Here is a 22500-nt window from a genome sequence, read left to right as displayed (position 1 = left end):
TGTGTGTGCGTACATGTGTGTGTGTGTGTGTGTGTGTGTGTGTGTGTGTGTGTGTGTTTGTGAGTTCCCTACATGGATGCCATAAATTAACCCTGAAACGAGTATCCTCTTAAAGCTTGATGTTATTGCATTAAGTCTGCATAAGTGCGCTTGACTTGTTCCATGTTATCATTTAATTAGCCTTTCGATGGTTCTCAGTTACAGTAAATCTTTTAAAATGGCTGATCACACCCAGGGATAATTGCCCATGTGCCCGCTGGGTACACAGCACCTCTGCAGTATGACGTGTCGGCTTTGAAAGCTCTACAGGGAAGGAGCAGGCAGAAGTGTAAGGAGAGGAAGATGCGTCACAGGCAGCAGATCCAGGAGCACTGAAGGCCCACCAACTGGTACCGGGTGGTTCCACGTCAGACGCCCCGGTTGCTGCTGGGCAGGATGACCTGAGCTCACCACCATCGACAGGAACCTTCCTGTTAGATGAAACAGGCTCACCTCCCACTAGTCTGCATATGGAGGTGGTCTCTCCAACAGTTATCTTTGATATGGAGTAACAGAGCGAGGGAACTACCGAAGCTAAGTCATAGTCAAAGTCATAGACACTGAATAGCGCTGAAGTCATAGACACTGAATAGCGCTGAAGTCATAGACACTGAATAACGCTGAAGTCATAGACACTGAATAACGCTGAAGTCATAGACACTGAATAACGCTGAAGTCATAGACACTGAATAGCGCTGAAGTCATAGACACTGAATAGCGCTGGGCATAGGAGACGCTGGACGATGAGGGAGGGTACCGGCTGATGGAGTGTGTGGGCTGTTGTCTCTAAATGAGCTCCATGAGTGTGTGACCTGGAACCCCTGGCAAGCACCCATGTCTGTCATAAAATATGTAACCCAAAGTGTATGGGCATATTATATATTATATGTATCCAACTTGGTTTTGCATATTCCCCACCTGTTTTAAGGGTCCATGTATGTTATAAGATATGTATCCGACTTGTATGCATTGTACTATACGGTACTGGGCAGTAGGAATTCCCCCATGTGTATGTGGGAGGCTCTGTAGAGACAGTAGTCTAGGTTTGTGTGCACACACTGACCATTGTAGAGGACCTTAGGGCTGTGGGCTCAAAGGGCTGCCGTGTCCCAAGGGCCAGGGGAGATGTATGCCAAGAATACCAGACAAGGGCCGCTGGCAGGGAAGGCCCTATGGTAATCATGACATCTGTATGGTAATAGGAGCATCCACGGATGGGCAAATGTCATGGCCAAACAGGACAAGATTTGAATGAGCCGGACAGGATAAAAACTCGAGGACCAAGGAAATAAAAAATTGGAGGAGCGTCAAGGAGGACAGCTGGCCAACACTTAGACCAGTCTGACAGCTCGGATTCATGGTTCTTGCGGTTAACATGACAAACATCCTTCACATTGGGGTCACCTCGTCAAGCTCCCTTTCAGCAGTTTCAGAAGGGCGGCAGAGTAGAGTCAGTGTGCATGTAGTTACCAGAGTAGAGTCAGTGTGGATGTAGTTACCAGAGTAGAGTCAGTGTGGATGTAGTTACCAGAGTAGAGTCAGTGTGCATGTAGTTACCAGAGTAGAGTCAGTGTGCATGTAGTTACCAGAGTAGAAGTTACCAGAGTAGAGTCAGTGTGCATGTAGTTACCAGAGTAGAGTCAGTGTGGATGTAGTTACCAGAGTAGAGTCAGTGTGCATGTAGTTACCAGATTAGAGTCAGTGTGCATGTAGTTACCAGATTAGAGTCAGTGTGCATGTAGTTACCAGAGTAGAGTCAGTGTGCATGTAGTTACCATTAGGGGTATTAAGTGAGGAAGAACCATTCATTACTGAGGGGCCCCTTTTTCATAATGCAGGATTGCACTAGTCTTTGTGTGTGTGTCTGTGAATATGTGTATGTGTGTACTTGTGTGTGGGTGTTACCTGCCACCGACTGTGAAATCGGAGATGGCGTAGAAATAAGAGCGAAGCACTTTAGCATCCTTGAAGAACTCATCACCAAATGTGTTCAGTCTGTCCAGAGATATCAGCAGGTCGGTAGCAGTCACCCAGTCCTGGACAGACAGAAAGAAAGAAGGGGAGAGAAGGGAAAAGAAAAAGAAAGAGAGAGAGAGAAGAAGGAAAAATCAAAAGAGAGACAGAGGCATTGTGTCACCAGCATTGAACAGTTGTGACAACACTGAGGAAGCAAGCATTTCTTCCCTGTACAAATGAAATGTATAACCCATAACCCCCCCCCCCCCCAACCCACACACACACACACACACACACACACACACTCACACACACACATTCCTAAGGCTGGGTGGAGATACGTTGGGACAGGTGGAGTCCACAGGGTGAGGGAAAGAAGAAAGAGATGAGGAAGTTAAAGAAGTCTGATGGAGGGTCAGACGAGGACTCGCAACAGAAAGGTTTCCTCCTGTACACCCAACAAATAAATAAGTGGTGGAAGAAAGACAGATAGAAAGAAAGACAGAAAGAAAGGAAGATGCTCAATACTTTTCTCCATCGAATACCATTGGACAGGGCCATTGTGTAATCAGTGGTTGTGTGTGTGTGTGTTGTGTGTGAGAGAGAGAGAGTGTGTGTGTGTGTGTGTGTGTGTGTGTGTGTGTGTTACAGTGATACATTGTGGTATGGTGATACAGTGATTCAGTGTGTGTGTGAAGAAGAGAGTAGTAAATACAGTAGCTATAGCTCTTTTACTAGCCTTTCTTCTGTTGGTTTGGGTAATACAGTTTTTCTCAATTGCTAACACACATTTTTTGAAAGCATGCCTCGTTTCCTCAAAACTCTAAACACAAATCCCAAAACCACTCACACAAAATGCAAAACCCTTTATACATCCTGCAAAAGGCAACTTTGCTTTCAAAACAGTGTTATGTCACCTCAAAAGGGTACTTTGTTTTCTAATGACAAACACAGCCCATTATATGAGTAGACATTCTAAGCATCGATTGAACACTGATGTGCTCAATGGAAAACACTACTATGAAATGGGAAAACACCAGTATGAAGGCCTTATCAGGAACATTATGTTACTATACGCTTACTCCTGTAGTAAAATATAACTGTATAATGTTTTTTACGCAAATATAAAACAACACACAAATATACAGTAACAACTAAAATATTTCTTTATTTTTTTCCAAAAGTGCTGTAGCCTATACATCACAGCAAACACAAATGAATGTGTAAATGATTTGCACAGAACAAACAATAGGATATAGGCCAGTACAGTCAACAAAAAAAAGAAAGAAAAATGTAAAATAAAAAAGGACAAAAAACTACTGCATCCTGTTCTAGCTCAAGACAATATTGACTATCAGATGTGCTATCAGAAATAGACCTACACAGTGTTGTGAATGTTGTTGCATTTTGTGTGAGTGGTTTAGGGATTTGTGTTTAGAGTTTTGAGAAAACGAGGCATGCTTCATGTGTGTAAGCAATCGAGAAAAACTGTAACATTGGATTGGATTGCAATACAGTACAGTAATGTGTCAGTGCTGATAGGACGCAATCAGTTGTGAAAATGTATATGACTTACTTGCACATAGTCATAGCATAACTGTTTGACTGTCGGAGTTTCTGACAAAAGGCACCCTGTACACCTGCTTTATTCTCAAGGTGTTCCGCCTTAGAACACAGTCCACTGTGGCTAGGCTCACTGTATTGATGTTTAGGAATATGTCTTGGTCATCAATGGTTGCACTTTGTATTTGTTTACGTAATTTTACAGATACAGTACAATGGAAAATACAAGAATACTATGCTCCTGATAAGGCATTCAAACTAGTGTTTTCCTGTCATAGTAGTGTTTCTTACCTATTCCCTCTTCTGAATGTCCAGAGAATGGATGCAACTGAGAAGCGGCTTATATTTGGTTGAACCCTCTGGCCAGCCTCCTGCATGGTCAAACCATGGTTGACCATATGGTTGACCACAGTGGCCCGAATCTCATCAGAGATAATGGCTCTCCTTCTTACTCTTTCTCTCATCATCTTCCTCCTCCTCCTCCTCCTCCTCTTACTCTCACTCCTCTGCCTTTCTGATCACCTCTCACTTCAATGTTGCCATCAATTGTTCTCCAAACCAGGAGCTAACCTGTGGCCATCATATTGCTAAAGCTTTGATTTCAAATTGCACAACAGCCTTTGAAATGGAAGTTTTGCCAATTGAATAGCAGTGTGTTCTGTCTGAACACAAGGAGGTTTTGGCATTGGTGAAGTGTGCAAAGTAGAGAGGATGGTGTTTAGTGTTTTGAAGAAAGTGTGGTTAACAATTGAAATTTGTGTCTAAAGCAGATAATTGTGTGTTGTGAGTTGAAGAAAGTGCGGTAAACAATTGAAATCTGTGTCTAAAGCACATAATTGTGCTTATAGTTTAGCAGAATTGGTTTAGGGAGTTGGCACATGAGTTACAGGTTGTGGTCATTGTGCCATAAGTTCCAGTTTTTGAATGTAATCAATCGAGAAAAACTGTAGTCCGTGAGCATTTCTTGAGCAGTTTCAGTTTTACAACAACTGTAATCATACTTTGACAGAAAGCAAGATTGCTGATGTTGCAAAGTGTTTGTGGTGGATAATCGTTAACCCATAAAGAACTGAAGAGTCATATTTTGTGTGTGTGTGTGTGTATATGTGTGTGTGTGTGAGAGAGAGTGTTCATGTTTGTGTGTTTGTGTGTTCATGTTTGTGTGTGTGTGTGTGTGTGTGTGTGTGTGTGTGTCCGGTGTGTGTGTGTGAGAGAGAGAGAGAGAAAGAGAGAATGTGTGTGTGTCTGTCTGAGAGATAGAGAAAAAGAGAGAGAGTGTGTGTGTAAGTGTTTGTGTGTGTGTGTATGAGAGAGAGAGAGAGAGAGAGAAAGAGAGAATGTGTGTGTGTCTGTCTGAGAGATAGAGAAAAAGAGAGAGTGTGTGTGTGTGTGTGTGTGTGTGTGTGTGTGTGTGTGTGTGTGTGTGTGTTCATATGTGTGTGTGTGTGTGTATGAGTGGTCCCATGTGTTTCTTTCACACCAATCTCAACTTTGACCTCTGCTGACTGACTGAGTAGTAACTTCTCCTACTGCTAGCAAGCCATCTGCCTGAACAAACCTCATTCATTACAGACACAGACACAGACACAGACACACACACACACACACACACACACACACACTCACTAGTGTTGTCAATCGATAAAACAAAAATTCATTGCACAATTTGCTGTGATTAATCGTGATTGTATTAATGGATATTTAAATGTGAAATTGTGGAATTTATGTAGAATCAACACGAAGGAAGAATATTGAACCTTTGAACTTTGAACACAGATTGCCTCCAGTGAACTACAGATTTCCAATACAACTAGCATATTTATCACGTAGCGCCTAAAGTTTGAAGGGACGTTGATTTTGATTTTGAAATGGTGTTTGACTAGATGTGGAGAGAAAAGGAGAGAGACAGGGATGGGGAGGGAGATACTGGACGGAGCTACTGATTAGGTGAGTTAGAACGTGGTATGGTAAGCTGAACTGACTTGCTCAATAAACTTTGAAGCGCTGAAATTCAACACAAGTGCTGTGGCATGTGAACATGGGATGCCCCCAGATATTTTAACCATTACATATGCACTAACAGAAACAACAACAAAACCCAGGCAGCTGCGTTAATCCTGTTCATTTTTTGTAAAATATCTCAAATCTATCACAAAAATGGACCTGTTATTTTTAACAGCACTAATTCAAACACACGCTCATGTCGAAGACCACACACACACACACACACAATCTCACACAATCTCTCTCACACACACACATATACAATCTTACACAATCTTTCACTCTCTCTACACACACACACACACACACACACACACACACACACACACACACACACACACACACACTCACACACACACACACACACACACACCAAAGCTGTCAAAGCTGACCTTTCTAGCTGCTAAGTTAAAACACACTATGTGTCCAGCTGACCTCTGATCTTGGGTGCAAAGGTCACCATTCCAGCACATGTGAGGCTGGGGAAATGGTCGGAGGAGGTAAGCTGCCCCAGGCATGATGGGTAAACCCACAGAGACTTACCGAAAGCTTATCTCTCATAGTCATTAGAGATGACTATCAGACTCCATCACATATGACATTCAATGTGTGTGTGTGTGTGTGTGTGTGTGTGTGTGTGTGTGTGTGTGTGTGTGTGTGTGTGTGTGTGTGTGTCCTTCACAGTTTCTTTCATTTCTGTGTGTGGGTACACTTCTATATTCTAGATATCTTGTGACTATAATAATGGATATTTAAATGAAAAATCATGGAATTTATGTAGTCAACACAAAGGAAGTATATTGTCCAATAGCATCTTGTGTGTGTGTGTGTCCTTGTGTGTGACCTAGGTTTTCACATATTTAGTAGCCACATGTGAGTATATATATGGTAATGTGTATAACAGTAAAGAACAGTATAACAGTATACATTAAGTATATGTTGAAATACATACAGCACTGCATGGATGTGTGTGCGTGTGTGAGACAGAGGTTTGTGTACATATGTTTCTCTCTTTCGGTTCCTCTCTTCTTCCCTCTCTCCCTCTCTCCTTCCCCTATCTCTCTCTATCCCCTCTCTCCTTCCCTCTCTCTCTCTCCCTGTCCCCCCTCTCCTTCTCTCTCTCTCCTTCACCATTCTTATTGTTCTCGCTCTCTCACTTCTCTGTTAAATCATCCCTGCTTCCGAGCTGCACCCTCTTTATCTTGTGAACCATGGGCCAGCGGTGAGTTTTTGGGGCGCATGCCAGGTTGGGGTGTGTGAGTGTGAAACGCTTTCTTGCCCTGTCACGCAGCCGGCCAAACAGCCCCCCAAGACAAATTACCCCGTCCCTGCAGACCGAGGGCCATGATTGGTCAGCCGGTGTGAGACGTGGCACGGGATAGGTGGAGAGGTTTTGGAATTGCTTTAGGCTTGTGGTGTGCTGGTCACAGATAGTCAATGACTTGAGTGGCCAAGGTCCCATCTCCTCTCCTTTTTCTCTCCCACCTGCTCTCCATCATCCCTGCATTCTCTTCTTCCTCTCTCATCCATAGTTCCATTTAAAAAATAAATAAATAAATAAATAAACTTTTCCACCTTCCCATCCCTCCCTGCATCATCTTTTCTATTACCATTCCCTTTTCGGTCTTCTATCCTTTTATTTGGTCTTTTCTCTGGTCCCTTCTCCTCTCCTCTCCCTTCCCCCATCATTTTCACGTCTTTCTTCTTTATTTGTATTCCCTGTTCTCTATCTCGCTATCTCTCTATCTTGCTCTCTTCTCATGTGAGAATGACAGGGAAGCAATCTCACAGAGCGTCTTTTACCCAGGAGGCACAGCAAATAAAAGCGGCGGTTTGCGTTAGCGTGGCGCGGCTGCTGCTGCTGTTTCTGCTGCCGTTCCTGATGCACACTTAGACATACAACAGATGATGGAGCAGATGTACACTTGTACACACATAAAAACCGATAACTATGTACACACAAAACGCACGCACGCACCACACACGCACACGCACACAGACAGAAAGGCACCACACACCACACACACAGCGCGCGCACACACACACCACACACACACACACACACACACACACACACCACAATCACACACACACACACACACACACAGTAGACACACAAACACACACAGGGGAACAGATGTAGGAGCCAAGAGGCCAACTCTGATGCCACTAATCTTCACATCTATTTTTGTCTCGGCTGCTTCCTGCTCTCTTTATTTGTCATAAAAAGGCAAAACATAACACATCCTGTGCATGTAAGCCAGGGGAGTAAAGTGTGTGTGTGTCTGTATGACAGAGAGAGTCAGGGGAACAGGAGAGAGAGAGAGAGAGAGAGAGAGAAAGACAGAACAATCTGGTGTAAACATCCCTGCTTATATCTAGAACTTTCCCTCCAGGGTGCTTCATGGCATCCTCTGTCACAAATGAATTCTTTTATCTCCAGACGCTGCAACAGCTGGGTGACATCTTGTTTTACTTTCTCTCGCTCTTTTTTATTTCTCACAAAACAGACAAACGCCGCACAACCCTGGAAGCAAGCACACACACAGTGACCCTTCAAGCAAGCCCAGACACACACACACACAGCCATACACACATAGACTTACAAGGACTCGTATTCACACATATACACACACACACACGCGCAACCGCACACGCACACGCAAACGCACACGCACACGCACACGCACACGCACACGCACACGCAAACACACATTAAAGAAAGCTTATAGCACAGACGAGTGGCCACAGCCATAAACTAATGTCCCAACTTGGTTGAAATTACTAATACACAAAATATTTCCAAATATGTTAATTACTGAGAGATCTCAAGCATGACTCAAACCCCAGCATCCATTAGTGCAAAAGTCGTCTACAAGCCTGATCCTCACAGCATATGCTGGGCGCATTAACCATAATGGAAACACAGATTGTAATGAGCAGCATCCCTCTTTCCCCATCTCACTGGCATTAATACAGATTCATCATCCCACGCCTGATTGGCCACTGACTCTGGGCTGGCTCTGGAGGCTGTATGGGAACTAAACTCTCCCCGGTCATGTATTTTTTCCCCATGTTAGGTGAACTACGACTAATAGTGGGAGCTGAATCGCTCTCTGAGCGGTTATTTAGTGTGCGGGACAGAAACAATCTCTGAGAGGTTAATTATTAGCCAGCTTATTCGTGCTTATTCGTGCCAAGCGCAGCAAAATCCTAATTAGAGCTCGTTCCCTCCCTTTTGTTTGGCTGATCGGCTCTCTCAGGCCAGTGCTGGCTATAAGAGAGTGATGAAGTACTATCAGGCACTGTGTGTGTCGCTATACATAACCAAAACACATGCATCATGCACCCACACACAGAAAAACTTTCACACACATATATACCTAGGTATACTCAAAGGCTCACACACATACCTAGGTGTACTCAAAGGCTCTTACACATATATACCTAGGTGTACTCAAAGGCTCACACACATATATACCTAGGTGTACTCAAAGGCTCACACACATATACAGTACCAGTCAAAAGTTTGGACACACCTTCTCATTTTTTGAGAAGTTTTTTCTTTACTTTTTTTATTTTCTAGATGGTAGATAACACTTTTTTAGTTTAGTACATCATTCCATATGTGTTCTTTCGTAGTTTAAATGTTTTCAGTATTAATCTACAATGTAGAAAATAATAAAATTAAAGAAAACACTTCTCAAAAAAAATAAAGGTGTGTCCAAACTTTTGACTGGTACTGTATACCTAGGTGTACTCAAAGGCTCACACACATATATACCTAGGTGTACTCAAAGGCTCATACCTAGGTGTACTCAAAGGCTCTTACACATATATACCTAGGTGTACTCAAAGGCTCTTACACATATATACCTAGGTGTACTCAAAAGCTCAAGGGCACAACGTTTAGGGCCTCTTGAGAACATTAATTTTTTTCTTCTGAACGCAGTGATTTCATCAGAAATGAAATTGGTTGCATGAGATTGCTTCATCCTGACGTTGGCCTATTGAAGTCACTTCAATTGACCCTCAGGCAATAAACACGTCATTAGGCCACATTTCACTGCGTTTTATACAAACCACCGAAAATAGGTAAATAATTGCTGGCATCGCTCTTGAGTTTTGGGCTTTGGGAATTTCATGTTGATGCCAAATGACGGATAGCAACCAAAGTTATAATGTTAGCCTTCTGATTGGACAGATTGCATATCCATCAAACTCCTGGGAAAAGGTCAATTCCCTTAGAGAATCTCTTCATTTTCCCATAATCCACCTGTCCATCCCATCCATACCCCTCCTTCTCTATCCCTCCCTCCTTAGAAACCCAGCTGCCATTCCATCGCTACCCAGCTCTCTCTTTATTCTCCCCTTCCGTCTATCCCCCTTCCTCTCTTCCTGTCCCTCTCATGGCTCTGTTTCTCGCCCCACGGCCTTCCAGAATGATCTGCTGTGTGTGTGTGTGGAGAAGAGAGGGGGGGGGGGGCTTGTCGCTCACTGCAAACTTAATAACTTTTTAATTTGATTGCTTAAGTTCAGGCTGCCCTTCCCTCCCCCGTCAGGACTCATTCACATTCAGCGCTGCGGTTCCAATTTACCACTCAGTTCTCCTGCCTCAGCTCAGGAGAGGGGAAAAGGTGGAGAGAAGAGAGAGAGAGAGAGAGAGGGGGGGGGGGGGGTAGGGAGGAGAAGGAAAAGGAGGGAGAGGGAGGGGGAGAGAGCAACAGAAGACCATTTTAATGGATGACTGAACAAATTAAATCTGAATTCATAGTCTCTTTCATCTTCCATGTGAAATTTGAAAAAAAAGGAAAAGCTAAATTAAATGCATTACAAACTCCCACCACACCCCACCAAAAACAGGCTCCCTTTGAAGTAATTCATTTCTTCAGAGGATATGATTTCAGCATCATGTAGCGGGGTGAATACCTGCTATTCCAGCCAATTTGTTTGTAATGACGAACCTGGGAAAACGAGCATGAATTTAATGAATCTAGAGCTGCTCCACTATCTGCATCTGATGGCAAATTAGAAGACAAAGAATCCGCCTGTCAGACTGCAGTGACCCACCCAATCAGTGCAAACAGACATGTAGTCAGGGGTGCCCCTCAGCAAATACACAAGTTGAGAGAGCTCTGTGTAGTTTAACCCACCACCACTGCAAGGAATAGTAAAGCTTAGCATATCAGAGCAGGAAGTAGAGCTTAGCACAACACAACACAACACAACAAACACAGCCTCATTCATGCCTCCATGACAATAGCATTTATTAGCATGGAAGTGCATAGAACAGTGTAGTGCACTTTGTTTGGGGATGACATTGCACACAAGACAAAACATCAAAGTGACGGCAGGTGTTAGGAATGCCTAATACCTGCGCTAGTCGGCTTTGCATTCTGGTATTAGGAAATTAAAAAAAATCCTATTGTCTGAGGCTGTCCTGGCGTCTGTAATCAGCAAGTCAGATTTAAACATGGCCGACTGTCTTAACCAGCTGCGAGGCTCCAAAGACAAAGCCTCCCCGCGACACTTCAGAAAACAACACGACACAACACAACACGACACAACAACACGACACAACACAACACAACAGAAAACAACACGACACAACACAACACAACAACACGCCACAACACAACACAACAACATGCCACAACACAACACAACAACACGCCACAACACAACACAACAGAAAACAACACAACACGCCACAACACAACACAACAGAAAACAACACAACACAACACAACACGACACAACACAACAGAAAACAACACATGACAACACAACATGATACAACGCAACACAACAGAAAACAACACAAACTCACAGTGAACACAGACAAACAGACACAGAACAGGATAGAGCAGAGGGCCATGCTGAAGCATCACTCTCTGTGACAGGATAAAACCAGGGTAAGAGAAGCAGGGAGGGGTGATGCTCACTCTCTTTGTCATCCGATTCAAAGTTCAAACATCCTGTCATTATTTTTTTCTCCTCCCTGCTTCTCTCTCTCTCTGTCTCTCGGCTGTCTTTCTTCTCAGAGCCATTTTTCTATCTCTTCTGCGAAGCGGAGCCGGTAGGAGGGCCAGGCTTAGCGAGAGAGAGAATGATGTCTGTGAAAGTCTCGCCGCGGTGTGCACAGTCGGGGAAACACTTCACCAAGCCTGAGCCGGGATTAAAATGCTAATAAAACAGGCGGGCAAGAGCTTCTCGATTTGAAGCTGATGAAATATGCATGTATCTTTTCTCACTCTTTCTCACCAGCTTTTTTCTCACATTCTCTCTCTCTTTCTGACTCGTCCTCCACTCCCTCTCACACACACAGACAGACACACACAGCCTCGGCCTTACTTATGAAGGCGACTGAAAGATGAGCACTCTTCATTTTGTGCTCTGTTGACACATGTAGTGTGGAGGCTAAGTAACGCTCACCCATCGCAGGAACAAGAAAAATCAAATAGAAGTGTGATGGAGTGACAGAGAGACAAAAGAGAGAGAGAGAAAGACTGTGCGCACATGTGGAGCACTCGAGGACTGACAATTGCCATGCATTGTGGGAGCTTCTCTGAGCTCTGGTGGTAAGTGAGCCTGGATCCCACTGAACTGTGCGACACAGATAAAGGCATAACCATTTACATGCAAATAGAGCAACGGCACCATATACGCGGATCTGACAAACTCCAAGAATGTCACAACATTGTCAATAACGCATCTATTAGACATTATGCACCACTCACTGATTAGTAAAGGGATCTCTTGAGGATTAAATTCCCTTTGGCCTGCCAAATGCATCTTTGTGTGGAGTGGAGTGTTGGAAGTGTCTCATGTTTGGTGAGGGTTCCGCATAACTATTCCCAGAAGGAAATAGTTCTTCTATGGGCCCGTGCTTATGAAATGACAGCACCATTAGATTTTCTACCCAACGAATTTTCATCCGAGGAACCTTCATCAGACATAGAGAACCCTCAGAGTTCTGTTAGAGGGTGAAGAGCTCTTTCTGTCTGGGGGTACTCTGAGTTGCAGGAAAACCTATTGAGACTCCTTTTCCTAATTTATGTCAGACCAACATTTGGTCTCGGGCGGCGGTTAAGAGCTCCCGGCTGGGCAGGGAGGCAGCGGTGACCGGTGAGGCGGGGTAAAAGCAGGACATGCTCCACTTCGTGCCGTCAGAATCCCAGAAAAGGTCAACTCATCACCATGAAAATGTAGGACACTGACCGCGTGTCGCACACCCAACAAAAGACTCATAAATGACTTTCTTTTCATCCCTCCAATCCAAATATAATGTCTATGGACGACCCTAAGGCTCCACAGACGGGCTGAAAGGAGGGGGACGAGGGGATGAAGGGAAAGACTGAGTTTAGACGAAAGAGATGACTTCACTGATGTCCCTTTTATTCAAAAGAGAGGCTTATGCGTGGGCAGTAACTATATGAGCCCCAATCACTCATTACACAGAGAAAAAGAAAGAGGGAGGACGAGTGAAAAAACTAACACTTTGCCTTATCAGTGCCACCTCGGCAGTTGCCTTATCGGTGTATCAGCAGTCTTCTATCGATCCTCGTGACACACTTTATAACCAGTGTGTCAATGGCGTTCCGAGCACAGAGCGATGTATGTAGCATGGAGCAATTAGACTGACCGGGCTGCTTGGTGAATTCACAAGAGCAATTACAGCGGCGGCCTTTCAGCGGCCTGAAGTCAAAGAGGCCGGAGAGAGGAGAAAAATGGGGAACGTTTCAGGTGGATGAGGGAGAGGGAATTTTTTTTAGATAAAATGTAAAAGAGGTGCAAAAAGAAAAAAAAAAAGAAGTTTCCCACTGTTGATAACAGCACCGTTATGATAAGACAGCAATGCACTGTCTTGGTATTCACAAGTAAGTTCACAACTTCCTCTACTGGGTAAAAACCTCTAGCCACCATTTCCTTAAATGGGATTCCCATCAGCCTTTGCAAGAACATTGAAGTAATCAAGCGCAGATATTAGTGTTGCCAAAGGTTGTTATATTGTTTGCTAATGTTGCTCTCACCGATATTCCAATATTTGTTTACGAAAATTCCGAAATGTGCCGTCAATTATTCCCACTATGAGCATGTCAGGTACTGATAACGCTCAAGATCTCAGTGATTTCTCAGAGTTTCTTTTTTTTCAATGAATGTAAAGTATTCAAAAGTAAATATGTGGAGATTAAAGAACGCCTCTGAATGTTGCTTCTTGACTCCTCCTCAATTCAGAATGTGTCATTTCTAGAAGCACTGACATTGCAATATATTGATCTAATTGCAGTAAGGTATGTGCCTGCTTATCAAACCCGCATAACACAATACAAACACAATAATGTTGACATTCCAGGCTTAAATAAAGAAATCCACCCATTTAATGTGACATTAATTCAAACAATTGTATTGGAATTAGTAGGTCAAGCTGTGTCTGTTTTCTAAGGACCTAAATACATTTTGTAAACTGAAAGAGAAATGCTGTATTTATTTTATTTGCATTTATGTCCGCATTACAATTCAGTAAATCAAACTAAATATTTTTCTCAGTGTCGGGTCACTTGTGCTGCCATTTCCTCTGTTGATAATTGCATCTGATTTTAGACATGTAGATCATGTAGATCGAACAGTGGGCTCTGCACTCGCCTACGCAGACTTTGTGTCTATACAGGGGGTCTGGCCACAGAGACGGTGGAAACATACTATCAGAGGAAATAGCAGACCCCTGTAGACGCCCTCTGCCTATTTTAAAGGCTGTCAATTAAGATCACAGCATGAATAATTACAGACTAGAGAAATGATCTAGTACCAGAGAAGAGAGAGAGAGAGGAGCAGACAGTAATAGAGATAGAGACAGAGAGATAAACAGAGAGAGACAGAGATAGAGAGAAACAGAGAGTAATAGAGAGAGAGAGAGAGAGAGAAAGACAGATAGAGAGACACACACAGAGAGAGAGTAACAGAGATGGAGAGAGGGGAGAGAGAGAGATAAACAGAGAGAGACAGAGAGAGAGAGAGAGAAGCAGAGAGAAACAGAGAGAGAGAGAGAGCGAAAGACAGACAGACACAGAGAGAGAGAGAGTAACAGAGATGGAGAGAGAGATAAACAGAGAGAGACAGAGATAGAGAGAAGCAGAGAGTAACACAGAGAGAGAGAGAGAGAGAGAAGACCAGAGAGTAGCAGAGATGGAGACAGGGAGATAAACAGAGAGAGAGAGAGAGAGAGATAGAGAAAAGTAGAAAGTAAGAGAGAGAGAGAGAGAGCTCCTTTCACTAACACCACTTTACTTAAGACATATTTGCACCACTCTCTTAGTTTTAGTCCCCTTCCCAATGCTCTATTTCTCCAAAGCTGCCTGTAAATACTGCAAGCTAATCCAGGGCTTAGAAAGGCTAGCTGTCTCTACAATTCTCCAGCTGTATTGCAGCACCGGTGCCTTAAACATTTGAAAGTGCTAATACGCTCCAGCCCCCAGTATCCCAATGTCCGGCCCTTTTGATCGCCTCATCGCTGTCGAGAGACAATCAAGGCCGACAGTGTCACTGGGGAGGACGTTTTGGCGCCTGTCATCAAAGGGCTTAAGGGGGTTTAAAACAACAGAGTGCTGAGCGCGCGTCACTCCCAGCGTGATCAAAGAGACACACACTCTCCGCTTACACTACTGTACCTGTCCAGACCACTCTTACAAAGAGGAAAACTACAGAGTGTGTGTGTGTGTGTGTGTGTGTGTGTGTGTGTGTGTGTGTGTGTGTGAGAGAGGGGCAAACGAGAGGAGATATGGATAGATAGATAGATAGATAAAAGAGTGGAAAATGGATTCAGAGGAGGATGGAAGAGAACAACACAGAAGAATAGAATACAGCACAGGAAGGCTGACGGATCCAGAGTGGATATGGCGCCGAACAGCTGTGCAGTATTAGGATAGAGGGCTCTTTACTCCTGGTCTAAAATGTCCATATTTCCCATAGGACTTTGACACATTACACACCCCATTTTAGTGAAAAATAAATTCTGTAGTTTAGAATAAACCAGAATAAAATGTTATTGCTGCAGTTTAGAATAAACCAGAATACAAAGTTTATGTTGTAGTTTAGAATAAACCAGATTTAAAGAAATGTATTCCCTCACAGGGCAGATTGGATTGGATTGGATTTGGACAGTCAACAAAACAAAAAGCAACACACCAACATGGAAAAAACAGTACTGGAAGTCTACCATAACAACTCACTCCAGTGGAAAATCTATAAATGACTTCATGATGAAATAAAAATGACTCAAAATGAAACATTACACGGCAGCATATATAGATATATATGAGCTGAAACGAGCAGTTATCTCAGTTAACGACGCCTCTGAGCATCTGTTCATAAAACCAGTGAGAAGAAAAAGACTCACCATGGCGTGCATCCCTATCTAACCCTGTTCACGGACCGGGACGGGGGGAAATTGGTTGGGGTTGTTTGGGATGCAAAACATGCCCCACGTCTCAGACCCCCACAATCTCCACCCCAGCAGAGGCAGAGTGGAGGGAGCGAGGAGGGGGGGGGAGAACAAACGGGGATTAGCTATGCATGTTTGTTTTCTTCTTCATCTACAACCAGTCCTGGAGGGTCAGACAGCCCTGCTGTTTCAGCTGAAACGGCTGCAAAAGAAGTCAGGACAATGAGGTTTGAATTGATTTTCTTTGGTGTTCTTCTTTCCACTGGCCCTCTTTCTTGTACATTGATGCCTTTATTTCACATCCTGTTCCATCACCCTCTCACTCGCTCGTCCTGTTCCATCACCCTCTCACTCGCTCGTCCTGTTCCATCACCCTCTCACTCACTCATCCTGTTCCATCACCCTCTCACTCACTCGCTTGCTTCCGTTCCATCACCCTCTCACTCACTCTTCCTGTTCCATCACCCTCTCACTCACTCTTCCTGTTCCATCACCCTCACTCACTCTCTGTCCCCCCTCACTCGCTTGCTTGCTTCCATCACCCTTCTGTCTGGGGGACATGGAGTCTCTAACAATAATAATTCTTCTCTCTCTCTCTCTCTCTCTTCCCTCTTCACTGTCTTCTTCTGCCTTTTGCACTTTTGTCTTTCCTCTGTTTCTTCTCTCTCCCTCTCTCCCTCCCTCTCCCCATTCCTGTCTCTTGCTGCATGTGTTGTGGGGAGTTCTGCTGTTGGAGAGGGAGAGAGGAGTTGCCACAGATAAAAGCACCAGTCTCTGATTAAAGGAGACCTCCTGCTGAGGTTCCTACCCCACTGAGAGACCTCTCCAAACACAGCACTGCTCTTTAAGGGGAGCCCTCATGACTCGCCCTTCCTTTCTTCCCTCCCCCTCTCTCTCTCTCTCTCTCTCTCTCTCTCTCTCTCTCTGTCACACACACATGGTAAATGGACTGCATTTATATAGCGCTTTTCCACTCATAGATCACTCAAAGCCCTTTACAGAATAATGCACATAGGGAGCGATTGGGGGTTTAGTGCCTTCCTCAATCAAACTAGCAACCTTCCGATTGCTAAACGACTCCTCTACCTCCTAAATCCACTATCGCCCCTTGAAACACACATGAAACACACAAACAAAAATGAAAAACACACACTCACACTCACACACACACAGACATACACAAGACACACACGAGACACACTCTTTCTCACACACACAGGGTTGGGGAGTAATTAGCCACATGATTAAATTACAAAATAAATGTAATTGTAATCCCTTACAGTTACTGGGAAGAAATAAGTAATTAAATTACAATTACTAATCAAAATGTTAATTACAAAGGGGTTAAATCAGAATGCATTCTTTTCTGTAAAAAAGCGTTTAAGCTTATTTGTAGAATGTAATATTCATTTTGTTGCTTTGCATCTTTTTGCAGTCTAGACTGGCTCCATTCGTTTGGCAGTTGGTTTTTGACTGGTTCTCTTGTTTGAGTTTGCACCACCTCGTAATCGAAAGTAATCAACTGTAATAAGTTAAATCACTTTAATAAAGTAATTAAAATAGTTACAGTACTTTTTAACTGGCTAACTAGTAATCTGTAACCTATTATTTCAGTAACCTTCCCAACCCTGCACACACACACACACACACACACACACACACACACACACACACACACACACACACACACACACACACACACACACACACACACACACTCTGACACACACACACACACACACACACACACACACACACACACACACACACACACACACACACACACTCTGACACACACACACACACACACACACATACATACATACATACACAAAACATACTCACACATACAAACTCAGTACAAGTACTATCTACTTTCATGGCTTGTCTAGACATAGACACCACACAACACAACGCGACAGTGAACACAGACAAAGACGCACAAAAGCATACAGGCAAACAAAGACCAAGACACAATCATACACATACAAACATGCTAACACCCTGCACAAAAAACCCTACATAGCCAAACAATGATGAAAAGTGGGTACAAAAACAAAATTCTCCAAAATGTCTAGAAACGTAACAAAAAATCCTCAGAATAGTCTCCTCCAGTGAGTCTCAGTCTGCCAGCGGCGTGGTTTCGGGGTGTGGTTGCGGAGCGGCTGGTGTCACTCATCTAGAGTTGATCTCTGATTGATTGTGTCACTTCCCTCGTGGTTTGGTTGGAGCAGGTTGGGCTTGTGCTTGCGGGCATCACTGGAGGACGCACAGAGGCTGATCAGTGTTCAGGGACCAACAGAACACTTGGTATCCAACTAGCTAATAAATAAAGATGTATTAAGATTAAGATTATAAAGTAATCTATCTATCTATCTGTTTGTCTGTCTGTCTATCTATCTTCCATATGTGTGTGTGTGTGTGTGTGTGTGTGTGTGTGTGTGTATGTATGTATACACCTTTCATAACAACTTACTACTAATTTGTGTTTATGAGGTCACTTAGTTCATTTGTTTTACCCCCCCCCCCCCCCCCCCCACACCCCTTCTGTATCTTCATATGTGTGATTCTTCATGCTAGGTGAGTCTCTCTCTCTCTCACACACACACACACACACACAAACACACACAAAAAACATAAGATGTCATCTCTGATTTGCTGTGATGTGTGGCACTGGCTCTAGGGGCCAAAGTCTCCGACGCAGCTCTTTCAAAGAAGGTTGCCTAGCGCCTGAAGAATGCTCTATTTGGAGTCTGGTGTGGACCGGAAATAACCAGGGGTGCAGGAAACACAGATGCTCCTCTGCCTCTCTAAAGGTCACTGTGGAACGGACTCCAAATGAAGCTATATGCATCATTAGGACAGCTTTCCAAGGCCTCCATGCTCAATTCATCAGGTGCACAAATGCATGCACACACACACACACACACACAGACACACACACACACACACTAACCTTTCGGCAATACAATATGTTAAGCTTCCGTGTTCAGCTCCACTGGGCCCTATTATATTGCCTGCCTTGACCACTGCATGTTGAGGATACCTTTAAAGCTGAAAAGTCTAACACACACCCACACACACACAGATAAGGCCCTGTGTCTACATGAGCTCTGAAAGCCTGAGGGGCGGCATGAAATCACTGTCAAGCCTCTCAGTGAAAAGGAGAGAGTGGAGAGAGAAATGGAGTGAAGTCGGGAACGAAGCGTTTCTCCTGATCCCGCACACAAAGATGCACTGAAAAACGCTTCACAGAAAGAGTGACGCAGAAGGGAGATATTCACATAAGAGCACAGGGGCTTACACAACCTCGCATACACAGAGAAAGAGATAGGGAGACATTGCTTATATAACCTCACCCTTACACACACACACACACACACACACACACACACACACACACACACACACACACACACACACACACACACACACACACACACACACACACACACACACACACACACACACACACACACACACACACAGACACAGACACAGACACACAAATTCACCCACAGTCAAATACATTCAGCCACTAACTCATTTTCAGACACTCTTTGTCAAATAATGAAAGTTACACACCCACACTCATGCAGAGTGTAGTTGACACACAGTACACAGTATACACATAGAAGTGATTCTTTGCAATTAAAACATCATGGAAGGAAATAGGTCCTAATTTGCTCTGCAGTTGTTTGTACTTCCTGAGTGGGCCCCCCCCCCCCCCCCCCCACACACACACACACACACACACACACAGTCTGTCGCCCCCCCTGCACTCTCACCTGTAGCACTGGGCTCTGATCAAAGTTGTAAGCGCTGGGTCGTCCCTCCAGCGTGGAAAAGGCCACGTTGCCCCCGGTCAACGGTGAGATGTCACTGAACTCGTCGGTGCAGTGTGCCGTGCGCTCGTCTCCGCCCGGCCGGATGAAGCCGCGGGAATTACGGCCGTAGGTCTTGCGGCACGAGCCGCTGTAGAACTGGTACGGTTGCCAGGCCCCGCCCTCCTCCGAGCGCTTGTAGATGGCAAAGCTCTCAGGACGGCTGGTGTAGAACTTCAGACGCACGTACGTGATCTCAAACGCCTTACCTGAGAGAGAGGAAACACACACACACACACACACACACAGAGGGTCATGAGGTTGCTTTCCACACATGCAGACATGTAATAGGTGCTTGCTCTACTCTACTGCCTCTCCTCCACAGCTGGGCTACCATCTCTGGGGGTCAGGCCCAAGGCCTTAGTGCTGCAGGCATTTTCCCAGTTTACTCGACAAGGTGCCGGCACAACATCATGGCCGGATCAGAGCCAGACTGGATCAGGCCTGAGGCTCGTTATGCACTTCTATCACATGAACTACAGGAGCAAGACCCAAAAGGCAGATATCTGACCTTTCTACCTCCATCAGTGGAACCAGTGAAATGCAACAGACTGGAAAGTGGTGTTGGCCCCACACTGCCAAACCCAATGGAACGGTCTGTCAAGAGTTCAGTATTCCCAACATGTACCAAAATAACATAGTCTAGCATAGCACTGAGTCCAAGGTAAACACACACACACTCACAGGGTGGAAAAATGCATTCAAATTTGAGACTCTAATGCCCCCAGGTTGGTGGGGAGACTCCGGAAATGTATTTAAATCTCCAGGGCAGCGAGTAATGTTGCTGTAATCCGGGAGATTACAGAACATGGTGGGAAAGGGGGGACAAGGATTCTAAAAGAGCACAGACTAGGAACAACCCTCTGGAATTGAACCTCCCCACACACACAAACAACAATGACCTTGAGCAGGCAGTAAGTATGCTCAGTGACTTTCCATCTCCATTTACACTGCATTGATTTGCATTCCCCCATGCTGTGGTGGAATGTGTCTCCAGGTTCATGTTGTCTTTTCATACACCCTGTACAGTGTTACACCGAGGGAATCACAGCTTTTGACTCAAGAAAGTCTATAGCAGGAAACACTGAATGAAACTATCTCCAAAACCAGCATATTCTGGACCAGATTCTGGACCAGATCAGGACAACAGTGGACCTGGACTGGATTGAGCGGCTAACTGAAAGGAGGAGGTTTCAACGGTGGTCCCAAGTGATCTGAGCCCAAAAACTGCTGGAATAAACAGTAGGCCTTTTTCCAAACCCTTTTGCTGACGAGGCCTGCAGACGGTCTCTTGTGAAATACAGAAAATCAAAACTCTTCCATTGCATCTCTTCACAAATCGCTGTGAACTGCAAATGCTGTTTTTCTACATGGCAGAAAAAAACAAACAAACCGAGAAAAAAAAACTAAGGCTGGGTGAGGAATGGACATGGGCAATCTAATCGATCTAAGAATGACAAACCTCAGACAGAGTTCATTTCCTTTCCCTCCAATCTCTCATGGAGAGAGCGTGCCTCGGGCCGTCTCCAGCAGGAGAACGAAAAAACGAGTGGGGGGCTTAATGGAGACACTAGATCAATTAGAGAAACAGGCCGAGGAAACAGATGCAGTTATTGAAATGGGAGTTTAATGCATTTAAGGCAGCACATAGTTCAGTGCGCAGTACATAATTAATTCAGCAATCCTTTAACAACTAGGAAATGGCTCAATGTAAGAGGCTCTCTTTAAAAGTCTCGCAGACAAACTGAAACAGTTGTTACAGAGCCACTTCCAGCCCTTTTTTTCTTTTTTAGATGTGTTCTCTCAGTGGAACCGCGTGTACTGTTTACTGAGGGCTCCAAAGCAAACAGACAAACACACAAACAAATAAACAAACAAACAAGTGGAACAAGGACTGAAATGAACAGGCAAAGGAGAGAAAACAACATGGCCCCAGGTGAGCAGGAGGAGGGGGAAAGCACTCTAAAGAACGACAGCACAATTGACACCGAAACCACAGGGGGAAAGTCATTTCTTAGGGCACCACTGGAAGGACCATAAGGTAGGCAGAACGGGAGGAAGGAAGACAAAGAAGGAAAGAATGAAGAAAGGCAGAAATACAGAAGGTAAAAAAGGAATACTGACAGAAAAGACATACAAAAAGAAAGAGAAGAAAGAAAAGGAAAATGGAAAGAAAGAAAGAGAGTAAAATAAAGATAATACACAAAGAGACAGGTAAAGAGAAGTTGACAGGCTTTGAGACCTCACATATTTAGTGTAATTATTAGTGGCATCCCTGTCACAACACAGACTGCTGGCCCATCATCTCCACAACCCAGATTGCTGGCCCATCATCTCCACAACGCGCCGATAGACATCAGCCCCTGTCTTAAACATCGGGAAAATCACAACAAAGGGAGCGCGGCGAAGAGAAACGGCTGAATTATTAATCTGTCCTCATAATCCAGGAATCGGAGCGCATGCTGCTAAGCGCTGGAGATGAAGGGCTTGTGTAAGATTCAGATGCCTGCTGTGGAAACCTGCGTTTTCTCCATATTTCATGGCGCTTGCTGTAATTGGGACACTCAGCCTCCTCCCGTCATGGTGCCGGTGTACTTTCATGCCTTCGTGCTT

The 22500-nt window shown here is 44.4% G+C and overlaps 1 protein-coding gene across 1 annotated transcript in view; it reads right to left on the bottom strand.

Annotated features, from left to right (window-relative positions):
- LOC105888845 (laminin subunit gamma-3-like) overlaps positions 1-22500 on the bottom strand; it is a 106795-nt gene that overhangs the window by 71145 nt on the left and 13150 nt on the right. The window contains exons 2-3 of the mRNA XM_042704202.1: positions 19792-20096; positions 1945-2075 (exon numbers count right to left, since the gene is read on the bottom strand). Of these exons, the coding sequence (XP_042560136.1) occupies positions 1945-2075; positions 19792-20096 (436 nt within the window). The remainder of the gene's footprint in view (positions 1-1944; positions 2076-19791; positions 20097-22500) is intronic.

This window comes from Clupea harengus, unplaced genomic scaffold (assembly GCF_900700415.2).
Source record: "Clupea harengus unplaced genomic scaffold, Ch_v2.0.2, whole genome shotgun sequence".
NCBI classification, from domain to species: Eukaryota; Metazoa; Chordata; class Actinopteri; order Clupeiformes; family Clupeidae; genus Clupea; species Clupea harengus.
This window is presented reverse-complemented; position numbering and strand designations above follow the sequence as displayed.